This window comes from Hibiscus syriacus, unplaced genomic scaffold (genome assembly GCF_006381635.1).
Source record: "Hibiscus syriacus cultivar Baekdansim isolate YM2019G1 unplaced genomic scaffold, ASM638163v2 tig00116965_pilon, whole genome shotgun sequence".
In the NCBI taxonomy this organism is placed as follows: Eukaryota; Viridiplantae; Streptophyta; class Magnoliopsida; order Malvales; family Malvaceae; genus Hibiscus; species Hibiscus syriacus.
Genome location: NW_024063490.1, coordinates 5,547,582 through 5,574,857, shown reverse-complemented (window position 1 = coordinate 5,574,857; position 27,276 = coordinate 5,547,582). Strand labels below are relative to the sequence as shown.

Here is a 27,276-nt window from a genome sequence, read left to right as displayed (position 1 = left end):
AAAATTAAGAAAAATAAATATAACTTTGTGGAGAATCAAACCTAAAACCCCTAAAAGAAGGTCTAATGTCTAAATATATATTTGAATTAATGTTATAATTTATTTTATAAATATATTCTTATAGAGTTTACATTTTTTTTATTATTAATATTTTTTATATCATAAATTATAAATAATATTTATAAAATTAATATATTTTAATTAATGTATAAATTATTCTCATATATGTTTTATAATTTTTATTACAATTAATGTATTTTTATAGAATAAACTAAGTAAATTTAAATACAATCACACTTTAACTTGAATACTTGGTTTAGTAATTAAACGTTAAATCTCTCGAGATGATAATATGTGTTGTTATTTTATTGGATGATATTAGTTTATTAAATAAAATAATATATAAAAATATCACATCGGTTATAGTTAGTGACAAATAACATTAGTGATCGAAGTAAACGTGAATTAAAATTATTTGAAAGGTAAGGGATTATTTATGTAGTTTACCCGAAATTATATAATGAAAAAATCTCCATGAATATATCATCCGGTAAAGTATGCTCAAGAATTCTCAGTATGCTGTCAGTGAAGCAAAGCCATGAAACCCCAACTGCTTCACAGCTTTCTTTTCCAATTCTTCTTGCTTTGCACGGCGGCGTCGGAGAATGAAGCTCAGAGCACCGGCGAAACCATCGTCTTTACTACACTCGGCCGATCAGATTACGCTTGGGACATCTTCACCCTTCCATCCTCGGACCCACCAAATCCTTCAAATGAACATCGTATTACCGACGGCGTATCTGTTAACTTCAACGGCCACTTGCCTTCATCCCCATCGTCCTCTATTCTATCTCTGTTGCGCAACCGAAGCCTAATTCAAGCCCCAAGTCCACAAGCTCCGACGGGGCTACAGCTCATCTACGTGACGGAACGGAACGGGATGACGAATATTTACTACGACGCGCTTTACTGCGGTGTGTTGCGAAGTTCTAGATCGAGATCGGCGCTTGAAACTCCCGTTCGGGTTCAGGCTCCTTTGCTGGGTTTAGAAGAGAGCAAGCATCGGGTTTCGATGAAAGATAGACCGAGTTTGAGTGGGGAGAATTTAATTTACGTTTCAACTCATGAGGACCCGGGTGAACCCAGGACGAGTTGGGCTGCTGTGTACTCCACTCATTTAGGGACCGGGTTGACTCGACGACTCACTCCTTACGGAGTAGCCGATTTCAGCCCCGCAGTGTCTCCATCTGGGGTTTGGACAGCTGTGGCTTCGTACGGGGAAGATGGTTGGGATGGAGAAGTGGAAGAACTGAGTACTAATATTTATATTTTCTTGACTCGTGATGCGACTAACCGAGTCAAGGTTGTTGAACACGGTGGGTGGCCGTGTTGGGTTGATGACTCGACTCTGTATTTCCATCGGAAAAGTGATGACCAGTGGATGAGCGTTTACAAAGCAACTTTCCCTAAAGATAAACCGATTTTAGCCAACTCAGTGAAGATTCAACGAGTCACACCACCGGGTCTCCATGCTTTCACCCCAGCTACTTCACCAGGTAACCATATGTTCATAGCATTAGCTACAAGAAGACCCAATTCAAGTTTTCGTCACATAGAGCTCTTTGACACTGTTAAAAACGAGTTTATTGAGCTAACTCGACATGTGTCTCCTACAACCCATCACTTCAACCCGTTTATATCACCTGACTCAGCTCAAGTTGGGTACCATAAGTGTAGGGGAGAAAACAATGGAGGACAAACTAGCCAATTATTGCTTGAAAATGTTAAAAGCCCAGTTGCAAATCTCTCTCTTTTCAGAGTCGACGGTTCATTCCCCACTTTCTCAACCGCGGGTGACCGAATAGCCTACGTGAATTTCCCTGGTATTTATGTAGTGAACCGGAATGGTTCAAACCTGCGCCGGGTTTCCCCCTTAAATGCTTTTGCAATCGCTTGGGATACGGTCAGGAAAGGAATTCTATACACAAGTGCTGGACCGGAGTTTTCAAGTGAGAGCACAGAAGTTGATGTTGTAGCCATTGACGTCGATAATGTTGACGGATCAAACCATAGAAGGTTGACTGTAAATGGTAAAAACAATGCATTTCCCTCACCATCCCCGGATGGAAAACGGATCGTGTTTAGGTCGGGTCGGACGGGTCACAAGAACTTATATATAATGGATGCGATTGAAGGGGAGATGGGTGGGCTCCAAAAATTAACGGATGGCCCATGGACAGACACAATGTGTAATTGGTCACCGGATGGTGATTGGATCGCATTTGCTTCAGACCGGCATAATCCGGGTTCAGGTTGTTTCGAATTATATCTGATCCACCCAAATGGTACCGGATTAAGGAGGTTGATAAGCAGTGGGAAGTCAGGTCGGACCAACCACCCGTCATTTAGTCCGGATGGAAAGACAATAACGTTTACTACAGATTATGGGGGAATATCAGCTGAGCCGATCTCAAACCCACATCAGTTTGGTCCGTATGGTGAGATATACACGATCAAATTGGACGGTTCTGATTTGAAGAGGTTGACTCACAATTCCTATGAAGATGGGACCCCCTCATGGGCCCCAGTATACATTAGCCAAGTTGACGTGGTGTGGTCTAAGAGGACCCAATGTGCTTTTGAGGATTGTCATTGGCTCAATAAAATGTCTGGTGGGCGTGGCACCATGGTAGAACCGTTGGGGTTAGCCGAGTCTCAATGCGGTGCATGATTTTCAATTCTAATCACTTGGACTATTCAAAAGAAAATATAATTTTGTATTTGTAGCATTGTGAATATGCATGGTGATAAATGGAGACGGTATTTAAATGCATTAACACCATGCTCAATTCTCGTCAAGCAGCAGAAACCATGAATTTGTCGCTCTTGACATTGAAGGGTGGATTCATGTTATTTTAACAAATCCTAGTTACTTTGGTTGATTCGTTCAACGAGCGATTGAGATTTGCTATTTGGGGTTATCATTTGGAACTTGTGGATACACGGGAACGCCATTGTCTTCGATTCTCCTCTTGATGACAACGATTCGGTGTTGGTGCGTAGCTACCGCCTGCTTGATTTATATCGGGTTGTTTTGTCCAAAAATACTAATGTTTCTGCAAATCCTAGGACTAGCTCACAGAGGGTTTGTCGTTGGATTCCTCCTGAGGATGGCTGAATTAAACTTAACACCGACAAGACTTGTCGACTCACGGATAATCATGCAACGTGTGGGTGTTTTTCGTTGCCCTGCTGGAAATTGGCAGTTCGGTTTCTCTAAATTTGTTGGCTTCTGCTCTGCTCTGGAAGCGTAATTGTGGGGGATTTACCAGGGCCTCGTATGTGCTTAAGGGCTATAAACAGGTCATCGTGGAGATGGATAACTTGGAAGCTTTGAGCATCATCAATGGTAGCCACTCAGATAATATTAGTATCACTCTCGTTGCCCACATCCTGAACATACGAAACCGAAACTGGAATATTCAATTTAAGCATGTTGCTAGAACAGGAAATTGTGTGTCTGATATGCTTTCTAAGTTAGCGCCTATTGCTGATTTCTCTATCAACCACTGGAATCCTCTGCAACACCTTCTTCAAAACGACATGATGATTGGATATTAGTCTTGTACTCTTGTTGTTATCTTTCGTTGTTTAACTGTCTTTGTATTGGCCTTCTTGCACTTTTAAGATGTACCGGTTGTACTATTCCCCCCCCCCCCCCAAAAATCTAGGTTTAGAGGGGTTTTAATGAGGCACTAGTACTTATCCCCGTCTATGTTTGTCCTCATGCTTTCATACCGCTTTATCAATATATATATTTATATATTATAAATTTAATTAAAATCTTTTGAAAAATTAGCTTATTTACCAAGAATCATTGGAGAGTTTATTTACGATAACAAGAAAGTTGGTATTGGCATCGAGACCGAAAAGATAGTAAAACATGCTCGAGAAGGATCGAAAAGATGAGGGGTCGGTTAGTATTGACGGACACAAGATTTTATGTTATAATTGAACTTTTAAATTTTTTGGAGATGTGAACTTATAAAATTCTATATGACTAGAAGACGAAAACAAATCATTATAAAAAAAAGTAAAATATATAATAATTTTAATTTTTTAGGGGATGATTGATCAGACAGTTCCCTCCCTATACATCCATAGGTTGATGATAAGAAAGAGAATGAAATTTGGGGAAGAGGCAAAAATATGATAGATTAATTTAGGAAAAAAACTTACGGACTAATATAAGAAAAATGGATGTCCCTTGTTCCCATATGTAATGGGTAAGGGAGAGGTAAGATAATAGGCTGCCCCCAACACTAGGTTGAGAACAGCTTCCGTAGGAGACCTCTGAATTATGAAATACCCTCCATGGGATTCGATCCCACGACCTCAAGGTTAAGAACCTTGTGCTCTACCAACTGAGCTGGAAGATCATTTTTACAGACTAATATAAGAAATGTTGCCAAATGTAGGGACTACATGAATCTTTATCCCAAGCAACAATTACAATCTCACATTGAAAAAACTTAAAATTTAAATAATAGAGTAGAGGGTCAAGAAAGCCTTAAGCTTTAAAAATCAATTAAGTAATTTGAAAAACCTTACACCCTTATTGAGCACTTGATGACTGAAATTAAATTAATTAAATTCCTTCGTTAGCGGACCTGTTTGAATGTTAATGGATGTGAGCGTACCAAATGCAGACCCTCTAATCATAAATGTGCCATCCACGTAAAGTCCTTTTTTATTACATGACCGTATAAAAAAGTGTAAATTAAGTATTTAACACCTAAATTATCGGTTTTGATCAGTTTTAGTACTTACATTTTCAAATTTTTTAAAATCATATCTAAAATTTAGTTTTTGTTTTATTTTAGTACCATGTCGTTAAAAAATTTATTTTTTATTTCATTTTAAAATCTAAACTTTAGTTTTTACTGTTGATTCTGGTGTGTTGGTTCTTCCTAAAATTGTGATCAGAAGAATTGAACAACTGTGCATGAGATTCTTTTTGGAAAAGAAGTGATACTTTTGCTAAGGGAGCAAGGGTTAGCTACGGGCAGATTTGTAGATTAAAGTCTGAGGGGGCCTGGGATTAAAGGATTTATCTTGCTAGAATAGATCATGCAGTTTGCTACTCATTAAAAACATCCTTGCATATGAGGGCACTTTGTGGGTGGCTTGGATTAAGGATTATGCTTTGAAAGGCCAGGATTATTGGTTTGTTGGTTGTAAACTGAGCCACAGCTGGGAATTGAAGAAGCTACTTAAATTAAGAGGGGAGGTTGCGATTTTGTTTGCTGGAAGAGTGGACTGGGGGAAAGTGAGTTGTAGGTAGATTTCGAAGAGTATAAGGAGCAAGAAGGCGAAATTTAATTGGCATAAGATAATCTGGTTTGCTTGGCATGTACCTAAATTTTCAATTGTGTCCTGGATGGTCATCCTTGATAGGCTTTCTGTTATGTACACTGTGTGGCTTGCTCGTATGTGCATTGTGATGGACAGAGACTGTTCACTGTGTGGCTTGGATAATGAATCTAGTGATCATATTTTTAGTGTTTGTCCTTATGCTTGTTGTGTGTGGAATGTTGTAATGCATACTTGCAGGCTGAGGGGTTGGGATGAGAGCTTGAACTGGGTGATTTGTAACTTGAGAGGTCATTCTCTAATTGTGTGCATCTTGAAGATTGCTTGGACCAGCTTTCTGTATTATACATGGGAAGAGTGTAATTGCAGAATTTTTAAGGGAGTTGAGAGACCCTCAGAAGTGGTATATAGAAAGATTAAAGATGTTGTGGGCTCTAGGCTGTTGCATCAATATGCAAGATAGGGTGAATTTTTAGCTTTGCGCAGATTGGGGAAGAGTGTGATTTGCTTGAGCTTTTGGTTTGGTTGTACTGGTGTAGTCTGGTGTATTGTTGCAGTTGTAGTTGCATCCTTTCTGGATTTGGAATGGAAATTACTTGTCCAAAAATAATATCAATGTTCAAAATTTAACGTTAAGTTTTGAAAAAGAAATAAAAATTTAGGTATTAAAATTGACCAAAGCTTATAGTTTAGATACTAAACGTGTTAAGTTTTTAATGGTGAGTCTATAAAATGAAATGAAAATTATACGTTAAGTATGATTTTGAAAAATTAAAAGTTTAGATATTAAAACAAAGCAAAATTAATAATTTAAATACTAAATACATAATTTACTCCATAAAAATTATTAAAAAAATTACCTAACCCATTCCTCTCATCGATCATCAGTAAACAATGATTTTTTAATATAAATTTCTTCATTATACTGCCATTGCCCCTTCTTGAGACCTTATAATAAAGTAATACATCCTATAGTTCCATTAAATTTATTCTTTTTATTAAAGAGCCATTTTCAGAGCTCACCTTGTGTTAAAACTATTGTTTTTAAAATGGAATAAATTGTAATTTATTTTAAAATATTTTCTAGATAATGTTTTATACATCCATATCATGTAAATCGGCAATCGCATCTAGCGGGCCCTGTTCTGGATAAAAATTGACAAAAGGGGTCTCCAAATCTAAAGGACCTCAAATAAAATAACGATAATTATAAATTTAATCCAACCATTTATTCTTCTGCCACGTGGATGATATATAATGTTATATATGACGGGTCAACAGATTTATCAAATCACGTCACCCCTTACCACATAGAAGGACAAAAGTAATTAAAAAGTATCCCTTAAATAGATCGTCACTGGCATCTCCCGTCCAGTGCATCGAATCACAACCATGAACACCCAATTGCTTCTCACCTTATATCTTCTTCATCTCTTCCTTCTATGCACGGCGGCGCCGGAGCATGAACCTCCGATCAATAGTGGTAGCATCGTTTTCGCTACGTCTGGGCGAACAAATTATGCGTGGGACATCTTTTCGCTCCCAACTTCCGGCCAACCAAATCCTTCAAATGAACTAAGGGTTACCGACGGCGAGTCCGTTAACTTCAACGGCCACTTCCCGTCCACCTCAGCTTCCTCTATTCTCTCTCTTTTACACAACCGAAGCCTCATTCAAGCCCCGAAAGCTCCAGCGCCGGAGCTCCAGCTCATCTATGTGACGGAACGGAACGGGATGCCGAATGTTTACTATGATGCGCTTTATTACAGTGCGCCGCAGAGTACTAGATCGAGATCGGCGCTTGAAATTCCCGTCCGAGTTCAAGCTCCTTTGCTGGGTTTAGAAGATACTAAGAATCGGGTTTCGATGAAAGATAGGCCGAGTTTGAGTGGGGAGAATTTGATTTACGTGTCAACTCACGAGGACCCCGGTGAACCCAGGACGAGTTGGGCTGCTGTCTATTCAACTCATTTGGGAACCGGGTTAACTCGAAGACTCACTCCTTACGGAGTAGCCGATTTCAGCCCCGCCGTGTCTCCATCTGGGGTTTGGACAGCTGTGGCTTCGTACGGGGGAGATGGTTGGGATGGAGAAGTGGAAGAACTGAGTACTGATATTTATGTTTTCTTGACTCGCGATGGGACTAACCGAGTGAAGGTTGTTGAACACGGTGGGTGGCCGTGTTGGGTTGATGACTCGACTCTGTATTTCCATCGGAATAGTGAAGACCAGTGGATGAGCGTTTATAAAGCAACTTTCCCTAAAGATAAACCGGTTTACGCCAACTCAGTGACAATTCAACGAGTCACACCACCGGGTTTCCACGCTTTCACCCCAGCTACTTCCCCAGGTAACCACAAGTTCATAGCAGTAGCAACAAGAAGACCCAATTCAAATTTTCGTCACGTAGAGCTGTTTGACACTGTTAAAAACGAGTTTATTGAGCTAACTCGACATGTTTCTCCCACAACCCATCACTTGAACCCGTTTATATCACCCGACTCAGCCCGAGTTGGGTACCATAAGTGTAGGGCTGAAAACAATGGAGGAAAAACTAACATATTATTGCTTGAAAATGTTAAAAGCCCAGTGCCAAATCTCTCTCTTTTCAGAGCCGGCGGTTCATTCCCTACTTTCTCACCCGCGGGTGACCGAATAGCCTACGCGGACTTCCTCGGTATTAATGTAGCGAATCGGGACGGTTTGAACATGAGAAAAGTTTTCTCCTGGACCGCTTTTGCAACCGCATGGGATCCGGTCCGAAAGGGAATCGTATACACAAGTGCCGGTCCGATATTTTCGAGTGAGAGTACGGAAGTTGATATCTTAGCAATCGATGTTGATGCCGTTGAGCAACCAAATTATAAAAAATTGACCATAGACGGTAAAAACAATGCATTTCCCTCGCCGTCACCAGATGGGAAACAGATCGTGTTACGATCGGGTCGATCGGGCCACAAGAACTTATATATAATGGACGCAATCAAAGGGGAGATGGGAGGAATCCAAAGATTAACATATGGCCCGTGGACAGATACAATGTGTAATTGGTCTCCGGATGGTGATTTGATCGCATTTGCTTCGGACCGACATAACCCGGGTTCAGGTAGTTTTGAGATATATCTAATCCACCCGAACGGTACCGGGTTGAGAAAATTAATTAGTAGCAAGTCATCCGGTCGGACCAACCACCCATGGTTTAGTCCGGATGGAAAGTTGATAGTATTCACAACAGATTATGCGGGGATATCAGCTGAGCCAATCTCGAACCCACATCAATATCAACCATATGGTGAGATATACGTTATCAAACCGGACGGTTCGGGCCTGCAGAGGCTGACCCATAATTCATATGAAGATGGGACCCCTTCGTGGGCCCCATTCTACATAAACCCTGCTGACGTGGAGTCTCCTAGGAGGGCTCAATGTGCTTTTGAGGATTGCCATTTCCTAAATAAAATGCCAGGCCGTGGCACCACCAGGGGGGAACCATTAGGACTAGTCCAACCTCGGTGCGGTGCTTGATTCCAGAGCACAATATTAGGAATATAATAATGTGTTATAGAGTATTGTAAATGTGTGTGGTGAGAGAATAATTTTGTTGCACGAAATATTTGTACATATCGACTGCTGCCTATATATTTCATGTAGCTTTTTATTTCTCTTTTGGATGGTTTAAGTTTTTGAATTTTTTTAATTATCTAGAATAATTATAAAATAATATATGTTTAAATTTTTTAGTTATTAAAAATATATACTTTGTAGACATAATTATTCGAATTTAAATATTTTAAAAGGGATAACATTCTCATTTATCACTGATATCACTCAATATGTTATCTCTTTTATTTCTTATTGATTTTGGATACTAAAAACAATTAAAAGAAATAACCTATTAATTGACCTCAATAATAAAAGAAAAACAGATGTAATTTTTTAAATTCTGACAATTATGTTTGTAGTATTAACAATAATTATAAAAAAATTAAAACTAATATTAGTCATTTTGTACTTTAAAACATCTTTTAGTAGTTTTAAACCGTCAAAAGGTACCAAAGGCCTTTGTACTTTTAAAAATACTAATGTGGTCCTTCACTTTTTTTTGCACTCAATGTATCCCTCCAAATCAGAAAAAAAAAGAAATCAATGTGGTCCTTTGATCGATGTTTTCCGTCATTGGCTAACAACTCTATTGTTTTGTGCTGATGTGGCAAGTTAGGTAGGCCAACATCCTTTTTTTCTCGTAATTTGACCCTTCAACTCAATAAAATAACTCAATATGACCCTCTTATTTTTTTCTCTTCTATTTTGGTTATTAAACTTTAAAATTTTCATTTTAATCACTCAACTTTTGAATTGCTTATGTTTTAATCATCATGATTTATTTTATTAATATTTATGTATGTGTGAATTTTTTTCTTTTCAACCAAAGATTTCTTTTTTTTCTTTCATTACCAGATTCAGTGAATCCAAATTGAACATGTAAAAAAATTGAAAAAAAAAACTAGTGATGAGCTACTTGACCAGGTAATGAAAGGGGGAAAAAGAAATCTTTAGTTGAAAAGGAAGAAAAATGAAATGAGAGGATAAAGAAGGAGAGTGGAGATTTAGAAATATATAAATCAGAGGGAATATTTTTAATTTAATTATAATTTTGGGAATATTTTTTTGTTTCAATATAATTTTAAAATTTTAATTTAATTAATATTATTTTAATCATTTATTAAAAATAAGAATAATAAATTCCACATCATACATAAATATTAATAAAATAAATCATGAAGATTAAAACAAGAGTAATTCAAAAGTTTAGTGATTAAATTGAAAAGTTTTAAAGTGTAGTGACCAAAATAGAAGAGAAAAATAGGAGGGCTAGATTGAGTTATTTTCTTGAGTTTGAGGGCCACATTGAGAGAGAAAAAATAGGATTTTGGAATGCTTAACGTGCCACATCAATAAAAAGTAACAGAGTCATTGGTCAACGACGAAAAGCGTTGGTCAAAGGACCACATTGAATTTTTTCTGACTTGAAGGGTCACATTGATTTTTTTTAAAAAAATACGAGGATATTTAATACCCTTTGGCCTTTTAAATTTTATACTTGAGTATATTCTTTGTGCGAAACGTTAACATTTTTTATGTATATATAATTTGATAAAGCATTTGAAAATTTGAATTTATTAGTCTTTTATATGTATATTGTTTTTTCAGGTTTTTTGGTTGAGTTTTCAACCATTTTATTTTATATAATCATGTTATTTTTTTTTGTTATCAGTTTGTGCACTTTGAAAGTCTTAAGAGAAATGACTTACTAAGTGGTGTAATCTACTATTATTTTGTAGACTTTTCTCTTAATTTTATTAGTTCAACAAAAAAGACATTTTCTACTATAATATCATCTATATATATATATATATATATATATATATATATATATATATATATATATATATATATATATATATTGTTTTAACACTCATATTTAATCATTTTTTGGATTGGTATCATTTTCTGTTACATGAGTAAAGACTGATTTTGTAAATAGTAATTTATATTCACCTCTGCAGAAGTCGATTTGGGTTAAATTAAAATGAATGAACAAAAAAGAAAGGAAAAAAAATGAAAAAGTATATGAATTTTGTTCAAAAACCAATGTGGTGTGTCAAAAACACATAATTGCACGAGCATGAGTCCTATAAGATGAGAACATGCATGTATTAATATTATGTTCAATCACTCACATTCTAAACAGTGTAAGATTTAAAAACCCACATGAGCTTCTCAAATCTTACATTGTGTAGATGTAGAGATTTTTCAAGTGTTTAAATATAATTTTTTAAACATACATTTATTGAGTGATTAATCATAAGACTAATATACGTGCGTTGCCCGTTGTCCGACTCATGCTCATGTACTTATGTGTCTTGTACATGCATACTATACATTTTTTTGAACAAAATTTATATAATTTATTCATATTTTTATCATTTTCATTTCCTTCATTTTAGCCCAACCTTTTAAATTATGACTGACTTTTATCACATCAGCAAAAGGAATTTTTAGGTCGAGTCAATCGGGTCACAAGAACTTCTATATAATTGATGCAATCGAAGGAGAGAAAGGCGGGATCGAAAGATTAACGACTGGTTCATAGATTGATGCCATGCCTAATTGGTCACCAAACGGTGATTGGGTCGCGATTTCTTCGGATCGACCAACCCGGGTTCAAGTAGTTTCGAGATGTACCTAAACCATCCGAACGGTACTGCATTAAGGAAGTTCATTAGTAGTGGGTCATCCGGTCGGACAATGCACCAGTCATTTAGTCCGGATGGAAAGATAATAACGTTTACTACAGATTATGCAGGAATATCACCTGAGCCAATCTCGAACCCCACATGACTTAGGTCCATATGGTGAGATATACACGATCAAATTAGACGGCTCTGATTTGAAGAGGCTGATCCACAGTCTTTACGAAGATGTGACCTCTTCATGGGGCCCATTTTACATCAATTCGGATGACGTAGTGTAGTTGAAGAGGACCCACTGTACTTTTGATGATTGCCATTGGCTCAATAAAGTGTTAGATCGCATCATCACACCTAGGGATAGATATGATATTCGAATCCGACAGGTTCTGACTCGACTCGATTTGATCGGATCAATTTTTTTTAAAAAATTTAGGTTTTGGTTGGGTCGAGTTTTTTTTTAATGATTGTTCGGGTTTAGGGTGAAAAATACCCGACCCGACCCGAAAAAAAAATATAATTTTACCTTATATATTTAGGTATAATTACAATAATACCACTCTATATATTATTTTTTTCAATTAAGTCAATGTTTTTATTGAATAAAAATAATTTTTTTATTATTTCAGGTGGGGCGAGTTTTTAAGTTATATATCGGGTCGGGTTTCGGGTGGAGGACTCCTTGTTCTTGGGTCGGGTGGATAAAAAACCCGACCCATGCCCATTCTTAACCACATCGGGGTTTGTTCAACCTCAATGCGGTGTAAAAATCAGGGACTTGAACCCGAATTATTCCATTTTTATTACCTAGTGAAAAATAAACTTTTTCCCCGATTGGTTAACCTTAATTTATCAACCTTAAAAATGAAAATCCCTGAACCCCCAAAATTCTTTCTCCCATTGGCATCTTTATTGTCTCAATCCGCCGTCGTCCGGCCACCCTAGTTCGAGCCACTTCTACCAATAGACTCACCGTCGAACGGTGATCAAAACCCAACCCCTATTCCGTCAAAAACCGTTGTCGTTTACCGTGGAGAGCTGTTAAAGAGTTCGATGGAACCTCTCGCGCTACTCGGTTATTTTGCGATTTCAGTCGGTCGTGTTATCATCTCGTCTCACCGCTGCCATATTCGAACTCATCGGCATCATCCGCTCAAAACCCACCCGTAGTCGTTGTCCACTTCCGTCATTTTCGCTGATCACCAGCGTGGGTAAGCATTTCAGTCATTTTCTTTTAATTCCGATAGATTTTGGCTAATTTTTTGATTGATTGTGGTTGTAATTGGTAAGTGCTTGAACAATGAGTAGTCAGCCGGCAACTCTGAGCCCGCCATCGGCGTCACGCACCGCCACCCGCTCGTGGGGCTTGTTTTGTTCTAGGGATTTTCCAGAACCGGTTCGACTTGACTCGCCTGTCTAACCCAACCCAACCCGCCTAGTCCGATCCAGTCACTGAGTCAACTCGACTGAGTCAACTTGTTGACTTTGACCGAGTCAACCAGTTGACTGTTAACTTTGATTGGTTTGATCGTTGACCGTTGACTTTGGCCGAAAAAGTCAAAATTTTTGAAAAGCCCTAGTTTATATTTTCGACGTCATTTGTTCGATTTTGAGGTATGTTTTACTGAATTTGCACCGGTAAAATGTTTTTCAGTGATTTACCTTCAGATTCAATATGGTTTCTCAATTAAGTTCAGTTTCTGAAGTAAATTTGTTTGCTATGTATATGGGGAATTATTGGACATTGAATTAAAGTTTGAGGACGATTGAATGGAGTTTAAATGGTCGATCGATAGGGCACGAAAATCGAGGTAATACTCTACTACATTTTGTATGCTTTTCGGAACTCACTGATAAATTGTAAATGCATGAATGTAAAAGATTGATCCATTAGGTGTAGTTAACTATCATTGGACTCATATGGAAATTGGAATAAAGAGGGAACATTATATAAGACTCTGACGGCTCGAAAAAGAAATTGGTAGACTGATTGGAAACAAATTTCAATTCAATGATTTAATCAATAAATCAATCAATCTCAGAACGCGTAAATTCTGATTAATCTCGTTAAAGAATAAATGTTGGAAATATTTGATTAATAAATTACCAAAAATAACATTATGGGGTAAAATTACAAAAATGTCCTTATACTGGAAAAATGACCAAGACTTCCCATAGTGGTGAAAATAATCTCCAATGATTAATTGAGAAAAGTACTCTGAACTCTAAAGGAACTAGAATACTTTCAAGCCTAAGTTATCAGAAGTAATGCCACTGATAGAATTGAATGAAATGACGATAATACCCTTAAAGAATAAAAAGGACTATGGATGAATATGATAATGGAGATGGCTTGAAAACTTAAATTATGATCCACTTGAATCTTGGAATCACCGATTAAATTCCTGATTTAGCTGGAATGCCACTGAAGTGTAATATGATTCGAAGCACGTCCAAGCTCTGGAATAACTAAATACCCTCAGCTCTGAAATAAACAAATCAACCTTGTATTCTAATATGACTATATTTTATGACCAAGTTAAACAGAATGGAAGTATTATATGTATTCGAATTTCGAAAACGATAGAATTACTCTGGAAACTCTGAAGTGATCGGGATAAATTTGACTACTAAATGACCTAAGTAACCTCAATGACTTAGGATTAAGTGAATGACTTGGATAAGTTTGGAACGCTAATGAACTTACATGATGTATCATCCCTAAGGGTTATGAACCATAAATCAAGTACGTCGACATTTTTTTAATCATTGCAATGTGAAAATGAAATAAAGACCATTGGAATATATGTTCGTCTCCTTAAGATCCATTCAGTGATGATTCAGAAGATGATCATTTTACAAGAGTTGTCTATATTAAAGAGTGAATACCCTTGAAGTGCAACGATTTGACCGGTTGACAAGTATTAGTGTTGGGATTTGTTCAGTTCGAGTTAACTCGATATCCCGATAGGTAGACATAAATCTTAAATGCCCAGAATCTTCGTTTCTCCCTTATTATATCAAATCAATAAGATCTCCAAGAACCTAATGCCCTAAATGCCTTTGATTTCCTGGTTAATGGAATTACTCTTATCATATCTGAAAACGCAAGTAACTCATATGCAAAGGATTTTGAATACCTTTCTGATATCATAGTGCCTCCGAAAAAATATCTGAATACTTTATGATCCTGCTAAATCATGTTCTGAATAACTAATGATTTCGTCAGCTAATGAACTCTTTCGATGGTGATTCTAATTTACGACATTCTATCGGTATACTGAAGATTCGTGTTTTCCTGCCCGATAAAATTATCAAGTACCTCCGAATAAGATTTGGAACCTCTAGTGTGTTCCCTGATCACATGGATGTTTTCTCTGATTTCTATTCTGAATTCTGCTATGATTTCTAATATCTATGTTTACTGAATGAAATTATTTTTATACGTGGTACTCTGGGACTCTGGTATGACTGAAGACTCTGGCAGGTTCAGTCGCTGCTGGTAATTTCTTGTATAGGTTCAGCACCGACTGGTAATTCCTTATGGACCTAAGGCAACCATTGGGTAGGCTCTATGGCCTCGAGAACTTTCTTGGATAGGTTCTCAAGCCCCAAGGTGCTCTCTTAGGTTATGCAGTTATGGGGAACTGCATATGGCGTTCGATTTGAGGGTTTTACTATAGTAGTTTTTGAAAAATATGTTTTAAACTGCTACTATTTTAAAAAGATCTGTACCTTTTCACTGGTTTTGTGGGAACACACTCGACACCCTATTATAATCTCCTGAACCCAATCATCCAAAACATTCCATCTGAACTGAAAGCTTACTAACTATTACTATCTGAGATATCAGTGGGACCTCAGCTCAGCATAAAAGTCTGTAAATGTCTGAATCAATAAGAAAATATATGTTTATATGTTATCTGCATGTTCTTCAACATCATATGATAGTTTTGTATTACTGAGTTTTCCAAAGCTCACTCTATTATCACTATGGGAGTCCTACCGGCATTACTTGCGGAGTATGATGCATGTGATTAGGAGGCATGTAACTTGTTTTTTTGTTTTTTTATATCCGAGTCTGAAATCTATTTAATTTTTTAATATTGTTAAATTTTACTTTTATATTTATAAATTGTTTATGATTTTAAGCATTTTAATAAAAAAAAATTAATTTTTCCGAGATTTTTATAATGGATTGCTCTGGTAACCCTAATCTGACACCCCTAATCAAATCGAATCACCCGCATCGATCCTTGAGTGTTACATGATCAGAGATGGACTGATGAAAGAGAGGTGGACGAAAATTTCAAATTCTAATATATTTTAGATACTTCTTTTGTATTAATAATTTATTTTCATCACTAAAGTTTTATAAATTCGCTTACATCATCTTACATCCATCATTGTATATGATTCTAGGCATAACATCATGCGTACAATAATTATGGGTAATAGAGTATTGTAAAGGGTTTTGTGCACCAAATCTTTGTATTTCTTTGGTATTTGCCCAGATTGTTGGAAAAAAAAATATAAGACTAGTTGATGATTAAATCCAAACGCTACCTTAACTTACATGATGTTACAACCTCTAAACATCGGTTCAGGTAACTTCTATGCATAGAATCAGCAATAGGCAGGCTTCTTCTGTTAATCCAGGCTACCTGTTATGTTCTAAATGCACAAACATAGCAACAATGCCAATGAAATTCAACCCTAAAACCCAAATTTACAAACTCGAATCTTTCCATTTCAACCTTAACCTGAGCTAGTCCGAGAGACTGACCTCATTAGAGGATGGTTAATAGTGGGTTGCATACTCCCCGGGGGGTTAAACATAGCATTCGGAGAAGCCGAAGTGGATGCCTGCATGGCTGTAAGCGGCAACCTTGGGCCCACTGAAAACATCTGTTGACGTTGCATGAAAGACGGATGGGGATGTACGGATTGGTTGTTGCAATATCCGGAAATGCTTGGCTGTGAAGGAGAGGTTGATATTACCTGTTGCCTGTTGTTGCTGATGTTATTGTTAGCCATAGGAGAAGCAACACCGCTTTGACTCATTTGTGAAGCGACTCCGGCAGATCCAAACCGTGTCGCTACAATTCGGGCCCTCTCAGCAGTAAACCTTTGCCTTGTTTTCTCCACTTGTTCACATTCTTTCACGAGTATGGTTTCTATTTCAGTAAACTGCTTCAGCTTCAGCTCCAATCTCTTCAACTGAGATAAAGATTGTAAATTAGTTTATATATACTACAAATCAAAGGTATGTGGAAGATCCAAACATATAACCAGTGTGTTCTCCAACATCCACCACAATCACCTCTATAATGGGGATGCAAAAGTGACACCGGCCTCACAAAATACAGCTTTGATATGAACGATTACAAACAGAAGACACAAAAAACCTATCATTCTACCGCCGGAACACCTATATACTCATGGGCATAACAGATATGTGAATCAAGAGCTAAAGATACACGTAAATTTCATTTTAGAAGCAGAATCCAAAGATGATTTGCAGATGAGTGTCGAACTTGTCCATGAATCTTCCACATTTAAGGCATATCTAAGCTTATATAGTTTCGGAAAATGAGACATGCCCCTATGGCTTTTCTTTTGTTTCACTGTTTAGGATGAATAATGTCATGCCATTATATAAAACGATAAGTACTCAGTGGTCCTGCTTTCAAGTCGTTTTTGAGGGCCAAATCATTTCCCAGTAACAATTGTTCACCATATGTCCAGGACTAAATGACAGAAAGAAGATGCATGTGGAAAAGGAAACAGACATACCTGATGGTTTATGATATTAGCTGACAATCTTTGAATTTCACGTTCCTCATGATCTGCAAATAGTTTTGCCTTCATTGATGCAGCTGCAAGACCAGCTTTGGCAGCAGATTTAACCTTTTCTTCTGGTAGTGGATGAACCTCCGCCTCGTTTTGATCAAATGATCGATGCTTTGCTGAGTTTTCACCTTCAGACAAAGTTGCCAAGGACGCATGGGCACAAGCTGCAGCAACTCTTGGCCCAACAGCAGAGGCCAGAAAAGCAACCTGGATTATTTCACACTAATTAGAGCCATGAATGAAAAAACCACCAACACAATTAGATCCATCTTTATTTAAATTTCATCACAATCTCTTCAGTTGAAAATTTCTCTTGCATGGAAAATCATTAATGATGAAATGAGATTCTCCAAAAATAAAGATGACTAATTTGGGAAAATTGTTAAGAAAGCATTTCAACTCTCGTCAGCTTCTTTCATTCTTTTTTTATCTGTTAACAACTTTTCTCATCCCATTTACCAGTTTCCATAAGAAAATAAGCTTTACACGTGCGTTTGGTATGACACCAAAATAGTGTCCCACACTAATCATAATTCGACTATTTATCAGACTAACCGATAGCCCCACTACCTTAGTGGTTAAGTGGCGTTGATCCCCCCCACCCCCACCCCCCAATTATAAAAAAATTATTTATCCGACTGAGAAGACAAAAGGATAATTCCAAAACCAGCAGCTTTTTCATCTGCCCTATTTCCCATGTACCAAAAGATGGTTGTCCAGGAAAGCAGCAGAATACATGAATTTTTCATTCATTAATGTAGTTTATTGAGGGCGCAATTAGAGAAATAAATAATAATTGATTCTATGCTCACACTCCACAGTAATATATTCATAATACAAATCTCAAGTTGCTAATAAAAGATTGAAAGGGTATTTGGTGCCTGAACAAACTAGCCACATACCATAGCCATTACTGGATTCCCAGAATTAGTAAAAGGAAGCCTGCTTTCAGAATCTGTGTCTTGAAGGCTGGGTCCTAAAAAGCATGCAAAAGTTAGGGGGAAATTACAGACGTAACATCTTCATTTCCATATAGTGTAAAGATCCTAATAATAAACCTGGTAGTCTCCCGTTCATATTTGAGAGCAATCTTCCACTGCCATCTCCATTTGAAACAATCACTGATTTGGGCGTGCTAGGGACTTCCATATCTTCCAATTGGCCCTCATCCATGGGTAGGCGTAAAAAATGAAGTATGCATTGTGCTTTTGACTTAGTACGAACATGCTCAGCTATTTCATTCCAGTTGTCATTGTAAATTTCCATTGCCTCAAGCAGCAATAGCGTTTCCTGATCATTCCAACTTTCTCCATCTAGGTCACTGTAATCTTTTGTTGACTCTACCCTAACAAAATCTATACTTGAATGACCAGAAATAAATCTCCCATCATGGAAGCAATCAGAGCAAAGAAGCGTATCAACCTGTCAATTAGCCAAGAACAGCGACAAATGAGCATTACTATTATTATTTGAAGGAAACAAATGTGCATTATTAAAATCAAGGTTTAGGTAAACCAGCATCTTGAAAGACAAAGTTCATGAATTTTTTTTTTGATAGGAATAGAATGCCTCAGTAAAAACCTCCCTCATAGTAGTTCTCTACCCTAAGGCTAGAACCAACTAGCGGAAGGAGGAAAAGAGTGCATCAATTTATTGATAATAAACCACAATGCTTCTTGTTCACATACACCTTAACATTTGAGATTAAGCAACAGAACTTTAAACTCAGCTCCTCTACACTGGAACCAAACCAATGTTCAATTTGTGATTCAATTTTTTGAGTACTTCAAAGCAAGTAATCATTCTAAATTTTTTACATGATTTGTCTGGCTTACTTTAATATGCCTTATAGCTACTAAACCATACCAAATCAAGGCAATCTATAACTCATCTTTGGAAACTGCATCATGTGGTGAACTAGAATTAGTTACCATAAACAAAGTACTTACTTCTAGCAAGAAACTTCATTTTCTACAAGTGAAGATAGAAATCTATTATTGTTCATTTCTTGACCACCAGAACCAAATGTAAAACTACCAATGCCCTCACAGCACATAAGAAATATAAAACTTTTAATGACTTCCATTTAGTATAGATGCAAACAGCAATATATATAAAATATGACAACATTATGGAAAATTTTAAGTGCACAAGGTCCTAGCTTTCCTAACATTATGGAACTTCCAGATATCTGGGCAGTGAATGTGCTGATATCTTGAAACTGGAAAAAAATCCTAAGCAGAAAGGTTCTTCTCTAACAATATCTAGAATGGTATTATTCTTCACTAAGAACCAAAGTAAAAAAAAAAAACTATTAATAAATATTGCTGAACCATCCTTTCATAAATGGTAATTCTGATGGTTTAAGATACATATCTGAGGGTATGGTGTATTTTTTTTTACATAAAGGGTACATTGTATTAAATGGTCCTAATTAAATTTGATTACATACCTAATTAAATTTGTACATGTGAAGCAAGAAACCAGTCAGATGAACAACGGAAGGAGAACTAATAAGATTTACCCAGAAAGATAAAACTGTTAAGAGGGCAATAAAAGTCACATACCTCCTTCTGAGACAGATAATATGAAGTGGGAGTAGGCTGTGAACAAGAACTGCAATAATTTTCAGATAAACGCTCTCGTATTCTGTTGTCCAAGTCAGAGGCATCATTATCATGACATGACAATGGGGAATAAACATCCACTGCCTTAAGCCTACATTTGGGCTTATCAAATTTGATCAAACTATCAATAGACTTTAAAGCATCTGATGGCACATGAACCTCGCCATTTGAATCCTCACTTAAGTAGGATCCAACTTTCCATCGCTCATGACTTGGAGCAGCTGCACAATAATTGATAATTCCCCAGTGATCAAGAAACCGAAAAATTCGAGTTAAATCCTCATTACTGATACCATTTATCAACCCCTGACAATCTGAAAGTGTATGTCTCTTCTCTGGTTTATCCATGTATTTGCCAACAATTTGGTTTCTACATTCAATATACTTCTCTGGCGTATGTTCTGGTGATTTCCCGGAGAAAAAAAGTGGCACAACTTGTCTTTCTATTTGATGCACGCTTGATGGCAAAAACCAGTCTGTTTGCAAGGTAACCCACAAACATAACCAAATATTAAAACATGAAAAAGAAAATTTTAGAGCAAAAAGAGAGAGAGTGCAAGATAAGCTTGGTGTTTAGCAAAATGTGTGTTTCTTCCTTTAGCTACAAACATTAAAGGAAGCACATCATGTCAATAGAACCAACCCAAGTTTAGATTGCTTAGCTTTTGTTTTATTCTATAGTACACCTCTTATCTGTACTAGATCAAGATTGAAGACCTTTCTTAGAGTCGAAATCAAACCAACGATTACTCTAGGGACTAATCAACTCACATAAAACTGAATATAAAAGTTCCCCAGTCAAATACAAAAAGAAACTTAGAGTACACACTTTCCCAAAAGACTTTTCCAACAGTGCATCTTAATATTCAAGCTGACATGGAAGAAAGTTAAATTCTTCTATTCTACATCTTAATGTAACTTGCAGTCAATTAATATAAACCCATAGTCTAATGATTAAAACTAATTTTCATAGTCAGGCCAAAACTGAAACCAGACAAAAGTTAAAGCATGAAGATATAAATGAGACAGCAGAATTGGACCTGAATGCATTGGCAGGACATGAATCCTACTACCAAACCTCTTAACGACGCCACGTCCCTCCATTACAGGAGGAGGGGTAAACACATACTTATCCGGATCGGCGGCTTCCGTCGAAACCGCTTGTAACTGGCCGTACGAAACATTCTCCAAAACCGGCAGCTCAACCTGCTGATGCCCCTTGCTATCCCCAATCAAACCAGCCCGTTCAGAAGCCACGATCGCCATCACGGAACCGTGAGGACGGTTCACCGTTCTCTTCACCACGGAGGGGAACTCCGAGATGCGAACTCCACCGTCGGCCAGGACCTCACTCTCGACGGAACGCGCCAAAGATTGATCCGTAGTCGGTACGCCGGCATCGTCCCCGGAGATCTCAAGGTCATCGTTGTTGTTCTCTTCCTCTTCGTCTTCCTCTAGAACCACATCCTTTTCTTCCAACTTATGCTTCGATCTTTGCTCTCGCTTCCGCCGCTTCCATCGGCCTCGACCATCTATCCCCCAAAAAAAAGGTTCAAAAAAATCTAAGTATAATGAAATGGGTAATAAAGGTAATTTACACTGAGTTATCATATGATATTGAAAATGAATTTAAAAGAAGAAAAAAAGATAACATGAGAGATTACCTGAAGAAGAAGCGGGCATTGGTTTGACTTTGTTGAAAGAATAATTTACACAGAGAAAGTGGGAAATGAGGAAGCAAGTAGAGGGGTTAAAATTGCAGCTGAAGAAGCTGAAGGAAGTTGTAAAGGGTGGTGTTTTTTAGTAGAGAAGGAGGAGAAAGAGACTGAATAATGGATTTTTCTCTTTCTTTTCTTCTTTGCTTCTCCCCTTTCGCACTTCGGCGCTTTTTGTTTTGGGTTTCTTTTTCGGGTGAAAACAGCTGTTTTTTAGCTGAATTTAAATAAATTCTTAATCTGTATTTATATATAAATAGGTAATTGTTAATTTAAAATAATTATTTTATGTAATTTTAAAATAAAAAATTATACTTTTATTAAATAAAAATGAAGGTACAATAAAGACAGCATAATCCAACATAGTTGGTTTCGGCTTTGAATATTTTGATATTATGTTTTTAGTTTAAGTTTTTGTGCATATAGAAAATTTCATTTAAAAGATTTACTTATCAAAATTAGATATACGATCCGAATTGATCTGAATTAGTCATTACAATGCCTTGAGCACTGAAATGACAACAAAAATAAGATAACATAATCTAACATAAAAACTTAATATTAATGTAAGCGTAGAGATTTCGAGAATTAATTTGACATGCTATTTTGTAAATGATCATCAATGTATTAATAAATTGTCGAATTTTCTTTAATTAGAAGATACACATGATAAAATCAAAAAGTAATAATTTTTATTTTAATCTAAATAAAAAAGACGACAACATTAAATTTCCACCTAACATAACCCTTTAAAAAAGAAAATTATAGAACTATTTTAGTGAGAAAATTAGGATTTAGGCTTATAATGGATGGAATTATATAATTATTTGATATACAAATTGTGTAAAACTTACACCCTGCATTTATCCGGGTTAATTTTAAATATTAAAGCTTAAAATATTAAATCTAAAATGTTATAATATTGGAATGATTATCGGCAAACTTAATATATAATTATTTGATCGTGTTGATTGGTAAACAAATCAACACGACAAAAAAAAGGAAAAAACAAAAAATACTAAGATTTATCTGGAAACCCCAAAAGTGAAAACTACGGTCAGAAGAGAAAAATTTCAGTAATATGATGAAGAAAATGCAAGAGGATTTTGGTGAAAGAAAAATTTGATATATAACTCTTTACAGTGCGTTTAGTTTATGGAATGTAGCATTACCTTCGGGAATAGGATTATCGGAATATAACAATATCTAGCACATTACTGGGAATGTTGTATTGTTGTGTTTGGTTCGTTTAGCAGAAATGTAAGATTACAATGTTTGGTTAAAGGAATAAAAGATTATTGTAATGTATATTTTACCAAATTGTCCTTATTATATATCGGTTTTTTTAACAAGTTGAATTGTAAATATTTAAATGAAAATATTTGTATAAAAGATCATAGAAAATATATATTTTTACTATTTTTAATTTATATATTTTATTTAAAAATTTTAAATTCATAAAATTTATATATTTTTTTTACAAAATTTAAAAGATAAATAGGTTTAATGAAAGGGTTTAATTTTATTTTAACCTATGAACTTCATATAAAATTCTAATTATGGACTTTTTTGTAAATCTAAAATAGTTTAAGGATAAATTTGCAATTTAACCTTCGTAGAATTTGTTTTACTCAACGATAGAAGAATGATATTTTTGAAAAAATTATGTTAAGGGCATTTTAGTCCAAAACGTCGATAATGTAATAATACCTAAGGGATTGAAGGAATCACATTCTCGGTAATAAGCCCTCAAAATACCACTGTTGGGAATGACTTATTACCGGGGGTTGGGAATCCTTACAATCCAAACGGGGGAATCACATTCCCGAAAAAAATATTCCCCCGATAATCTCACATACCCCATCCAAATGCCCTTAGTATTTATTTACAATGATAGATAATTGATTACAAAGGAAACCTAAATAAAGTAGAAATCTACTCTAATAAAATTATCTACTTTTAATAAAACTAGGATTCTTATTATCTCAAATTTAAATATTAATTAATTTATGTCATTTTGAATTCGAGTCAAACTTTAACAGATCTCCAACTTGACGCGAATTCTAAAAGTGCAAAGGTTTCGAGACAAAACACTCGAATTTGATGAGACACTCAAACTCAACAAAAATAATTCTTCACTTTAACAAACATGTTCTCCACCTCTTCCACAACACTCAAATTGAATTCTTTTCTGCTTCACATAATTGTTCTGCCCACTATTATCTTATTCAATAAAAAGTATTCTTTTGCTAAATTTAGTCAAGACGTTTTTACTAGTAACAACATTATTTGACACGAGGGATAAAACATCAACTGCATTATCTAAAATTGGTGAACCCTGTAGAACATAAAACTTGACAATCTTTCTCTGCCCTTTCATCACAACAAGAAATCGCTTGCAAATCTTCATAGCTCCACCTTCACTAGAGAACTTGTACTTTTTTAATCTAGGGTACCTAACGAAATTAGATTTATACTCTAATTTGGAACATGTTTTACATCATCAAGTGTTCGAACAATCCCATCAAACATCTCAATCTTGATTGTGTCAATACCTGCGACTTTACAATAGACATTATTTCACAAAAATACATCACTTGTAGATACAACTTTATATGTCACAAACCAGTCACGATTAGAAATCATATGAAAACTGCTACTAGAGTCAAGTATCCACTCATCACTTGTTAAGAGTTGTCATCAGCCGCAACTAGAAGTTCTTCGTCATAGCACTCCTTTGCTACACATGCCTCACCATATTTTTCGGAGGTTTGCTCTTCAGCCTCTCTCTTAGTTTTATTCTGTAACTTGTAACACTCCTATTTAACATGCCATTTCTTTATACAAAAGTGACAAGTTTTATATTGGTTGGAATATTTTGATATGCTCTTTCATTCATTACTAGAAGAACACTCATCTTTTCTTTCATGGTTTAATCTAGTCGATTCATGCACCATGAGACCCTTTACTTGCGGTTCAAAACCAGATACAAGATGTTTCATCTTGTCAAATGAGTCCAGGCCATTGTACACTTCTTCAAGAGTGAGTTTTTCATGACTGTACAAAATTGTGTCTCTGAAAGATGAGTAGGAAAGAGGCAATGAACACAAAATCTTCTGGATCATACTTCACTTCTAAACTCTCTAGATCGGAGATATTTTTCTTGAATACGGTCAGGTGCTCTTCAAGAAATTAACCCTTTGTCAATTTGAGCGAATAAAGATGTTGCTTTAAGTGCAATTTGCTAGTCAACGATTTCTACATGCATAGTTGCTCCAATTTCGACCATAAAGAAGCAATCACTTTTTCTTGCAACACATCCTGTAAAATTTGATTTGATAAGAGTAAACGAATCTGAGAAATTGCTTTACGACCCTTACGCTTTTCCTCATTCGCCCATTGTGTTTTCGGCTTCTTATCAAATCCTTTTATTTCACGTTTAGATCTAATAGTGCAAGGACATCTCGAATCTTCTCATGACATAGCGAAAACCTGGTGTTTCGATCCAACAATGGAATATCATACTTTATGTTGCCATAATCTTGAACCTAATGCTTTGATACCAATTTGTTATAATATCAGAATGATTATCGACAAACAAATAAACACAATCAAAAAGAAAAAAAACAAAGAACACCAAGATTTACATGAAAACCCCAAAAGGCGAGCAAGAGAGAAGAATTTCACTAATATGAAGGAATAAAATAGAAGATGATTTTGGTGAAAGAAAAACTTGATATCTAACCCTTTCCCCTTAATATATATTTATAGGGATAGATAATTGATTACAATAAATAAATAAATAAATAAAGTAGAAATCTACTCTAATAAAGTTATCTACTTTTAATTAAACTAGGATTCTTACTTTCCCAATTTTAAATATTAATTAATTTGTGTTACTTTGAATTCGAGTCAAACTCTAACATAACCATTAAATTTTAGACCTTAAATTATAAATAAAACATATTACATTCAAATAGAGAAAACATAAAATTTGAATACATCAAATATGTTAATAGTTAATGAAGATTCTAAACAAATATTATCTTATAATCATCATAGATTTAATAAAAAAATATAAAATTTAATATACAATATGTATATCTAATTCCTCTAATTTATATCTACAAATCATTTTTATTTTTTTTTTGGATTAATATAGTGCTTATTTTGATTTTTTAACATATTTCAATTTGTTTTTATTTTATTTTAATTATATTATATTCAACAGATATAGTAATTATTGATTATGAGTATAATTAATTATAGTAATCACTTTATCTTTATCAAGAAAATAAAAAAAAAATCATTTAAAGAAAAACTTATTATAATATAAGTATTTACTCTAGTGCAACCAAAATAAAAATAAATTAATTCCGTTAGACGAGTTTGAGTAGGTTGAGATCGAGTTGTCTTTGAAATTAAATTATATTAGTCTATGGCAATTTTTAAGGTAACATATGTTCAGACATTTTTTTAATCATTGACAACTCGTATATTCTGCGTACGCAATTGTTCGAGTTCAAAATCTCTAAAAAAACACACTTCTTTTTACCGCCGAGACCACTCGGGATTCTCAAATCTATTAAACTTAAAAAAATATCCAAATAATTCTTTTATCATAAATAAACTACCAAATATGAGTCATAGGTACAATAATCCAACCTCAAGTAAGGATTGACATAATATCCGAACCTAACGACTTCTGACCTGACCCGATTTGATTGGGCTAATTTTTTTTTTTAAATTTTGAGGTCGGGTTCGGGTTTATGGTGAAAAATACTCGACCCGACCCCACTCGAAAAAAATATAATTTTACCTTATATATATTTAGGAATAATTAGAATAATACCCTTCTATATATTATTATTTTTCAATTAAATCATTGTTTTATTGAATAAAAATATTTTTTTATTATTTCGGATCGGATTGGATTTTTAAGTTATATATCAGGTCGGGTTTGAGTAGGGTGAACACTTATTTTGGTCGGGTCAGATCGAGTCTTAGGTGGAGGACTCCTTATTCTTGAGTCAAGTTAGGTAGACCAAAAACCCGACCTATGTCCATCTCTAACCTCAAGTGGGTAGAAACAAGAGCATATACAAATTGACTCTAACGACAAGGGTATGGACATTTCGACCTTCCCAACATTCTAATCAAAAGGACAACAATATAACATAAATCTTAAATAAAGTTTTATTTAAATATTAATTTTTTATTCGACCATTTTAAAAGATTAAAATTTTTATGATCAATGTATACAAAAATTACTTTTTATTTAAATATTTAATCTTAAAATTAGAAGATGAACTATTATAATAATAATTAAAAAATGTGAATTCGAACTTACTTATATGATAAAAAAATAGGCCAATGTATTGGGCGAGGCCTGAGGAATAGAGAGGAAAATGAGAAGCCCAACACTTTATAAAGCCTTATTTTTTTTAATTTTTAAAA

At 35.4% G+C, this 27,276-nt stretch overlaps 3 protein-coding genes across 4 annotated transcripts; 2 read left to right on the top strand and 1 right to left on the bottom strand.

Moving 5' to 3' along the window:
* The first annotated feature begins 561 nt into the window (after window positions 1-561).
* Window positions 562-17,512, top strand: LOC120191115. Of its 2 annotated transcripts, XM_039194112.1 has the most exons (2): window positions 562-2,672; window positions 17,415-17,512. In XM_039194112.1, exons 1-2 carry the CDS (start codon window positions 599-601, stop codon window positions 17,432-17,434), a joined length of 2,094 nt encoding a protein of 697 aa, XP_039050043.1. In that variant the 5' UTR covers window positions 562-598; the 3' UTR covers window positions 17,435-17,512. The 2 variants fall into 2 exon arrangements, with proteins under 2 accessions (XP_039050043.1, XP_039050042.1); XM_039194111.1 differs by lacking the exon at window positions 17,415-17,512 and having other exon boundaries at window positions 562-3,105.
* On the top strand, window positions 6,751-9,035 carry LOC120191116. The gene has a single exon (XM_039194113.1). It carries the CDS (start codon window positions 6,766-6,768, stop codon window positions 8,896-8,898), a length of 2,133 nt encoding a protein of 710 aa, XP_039050044.1. The 5' UTR covers window positions 6,751-6,765; the 3' UTR covers window positions 8,899-9,035.
* Window positions 16,020-21,990, bottom strand: LOC120191114 (SWI/SNF complex subunit SWI3C-like). Its single transcript, XM_039194110.1, has 7 exons — window positions 21,769-21,990; window positions 21,145-21,636; window positions 20,045-20,580; window positions 18,536-18,899; window positions 18,380-18,453; window positions 17,421-17,684; window positions 16,020-16,844 (listed from the first exon to the last, which is right to left on the bottom strand). Exons 1-7 carry the CDS (start codon window positions 21,785-21,787, stop codon window positions 16,383-16,385), a joined length of 2,211 nt encoding a protein of 736 aa, XP_039050041.1. The 5' UTR covers window positions 21,788-21,990; the 3' UTR covers window positions 16,020-16,382.
* Window positions 21,991-27,276: the final 5,286 nt, after the last annotated feature.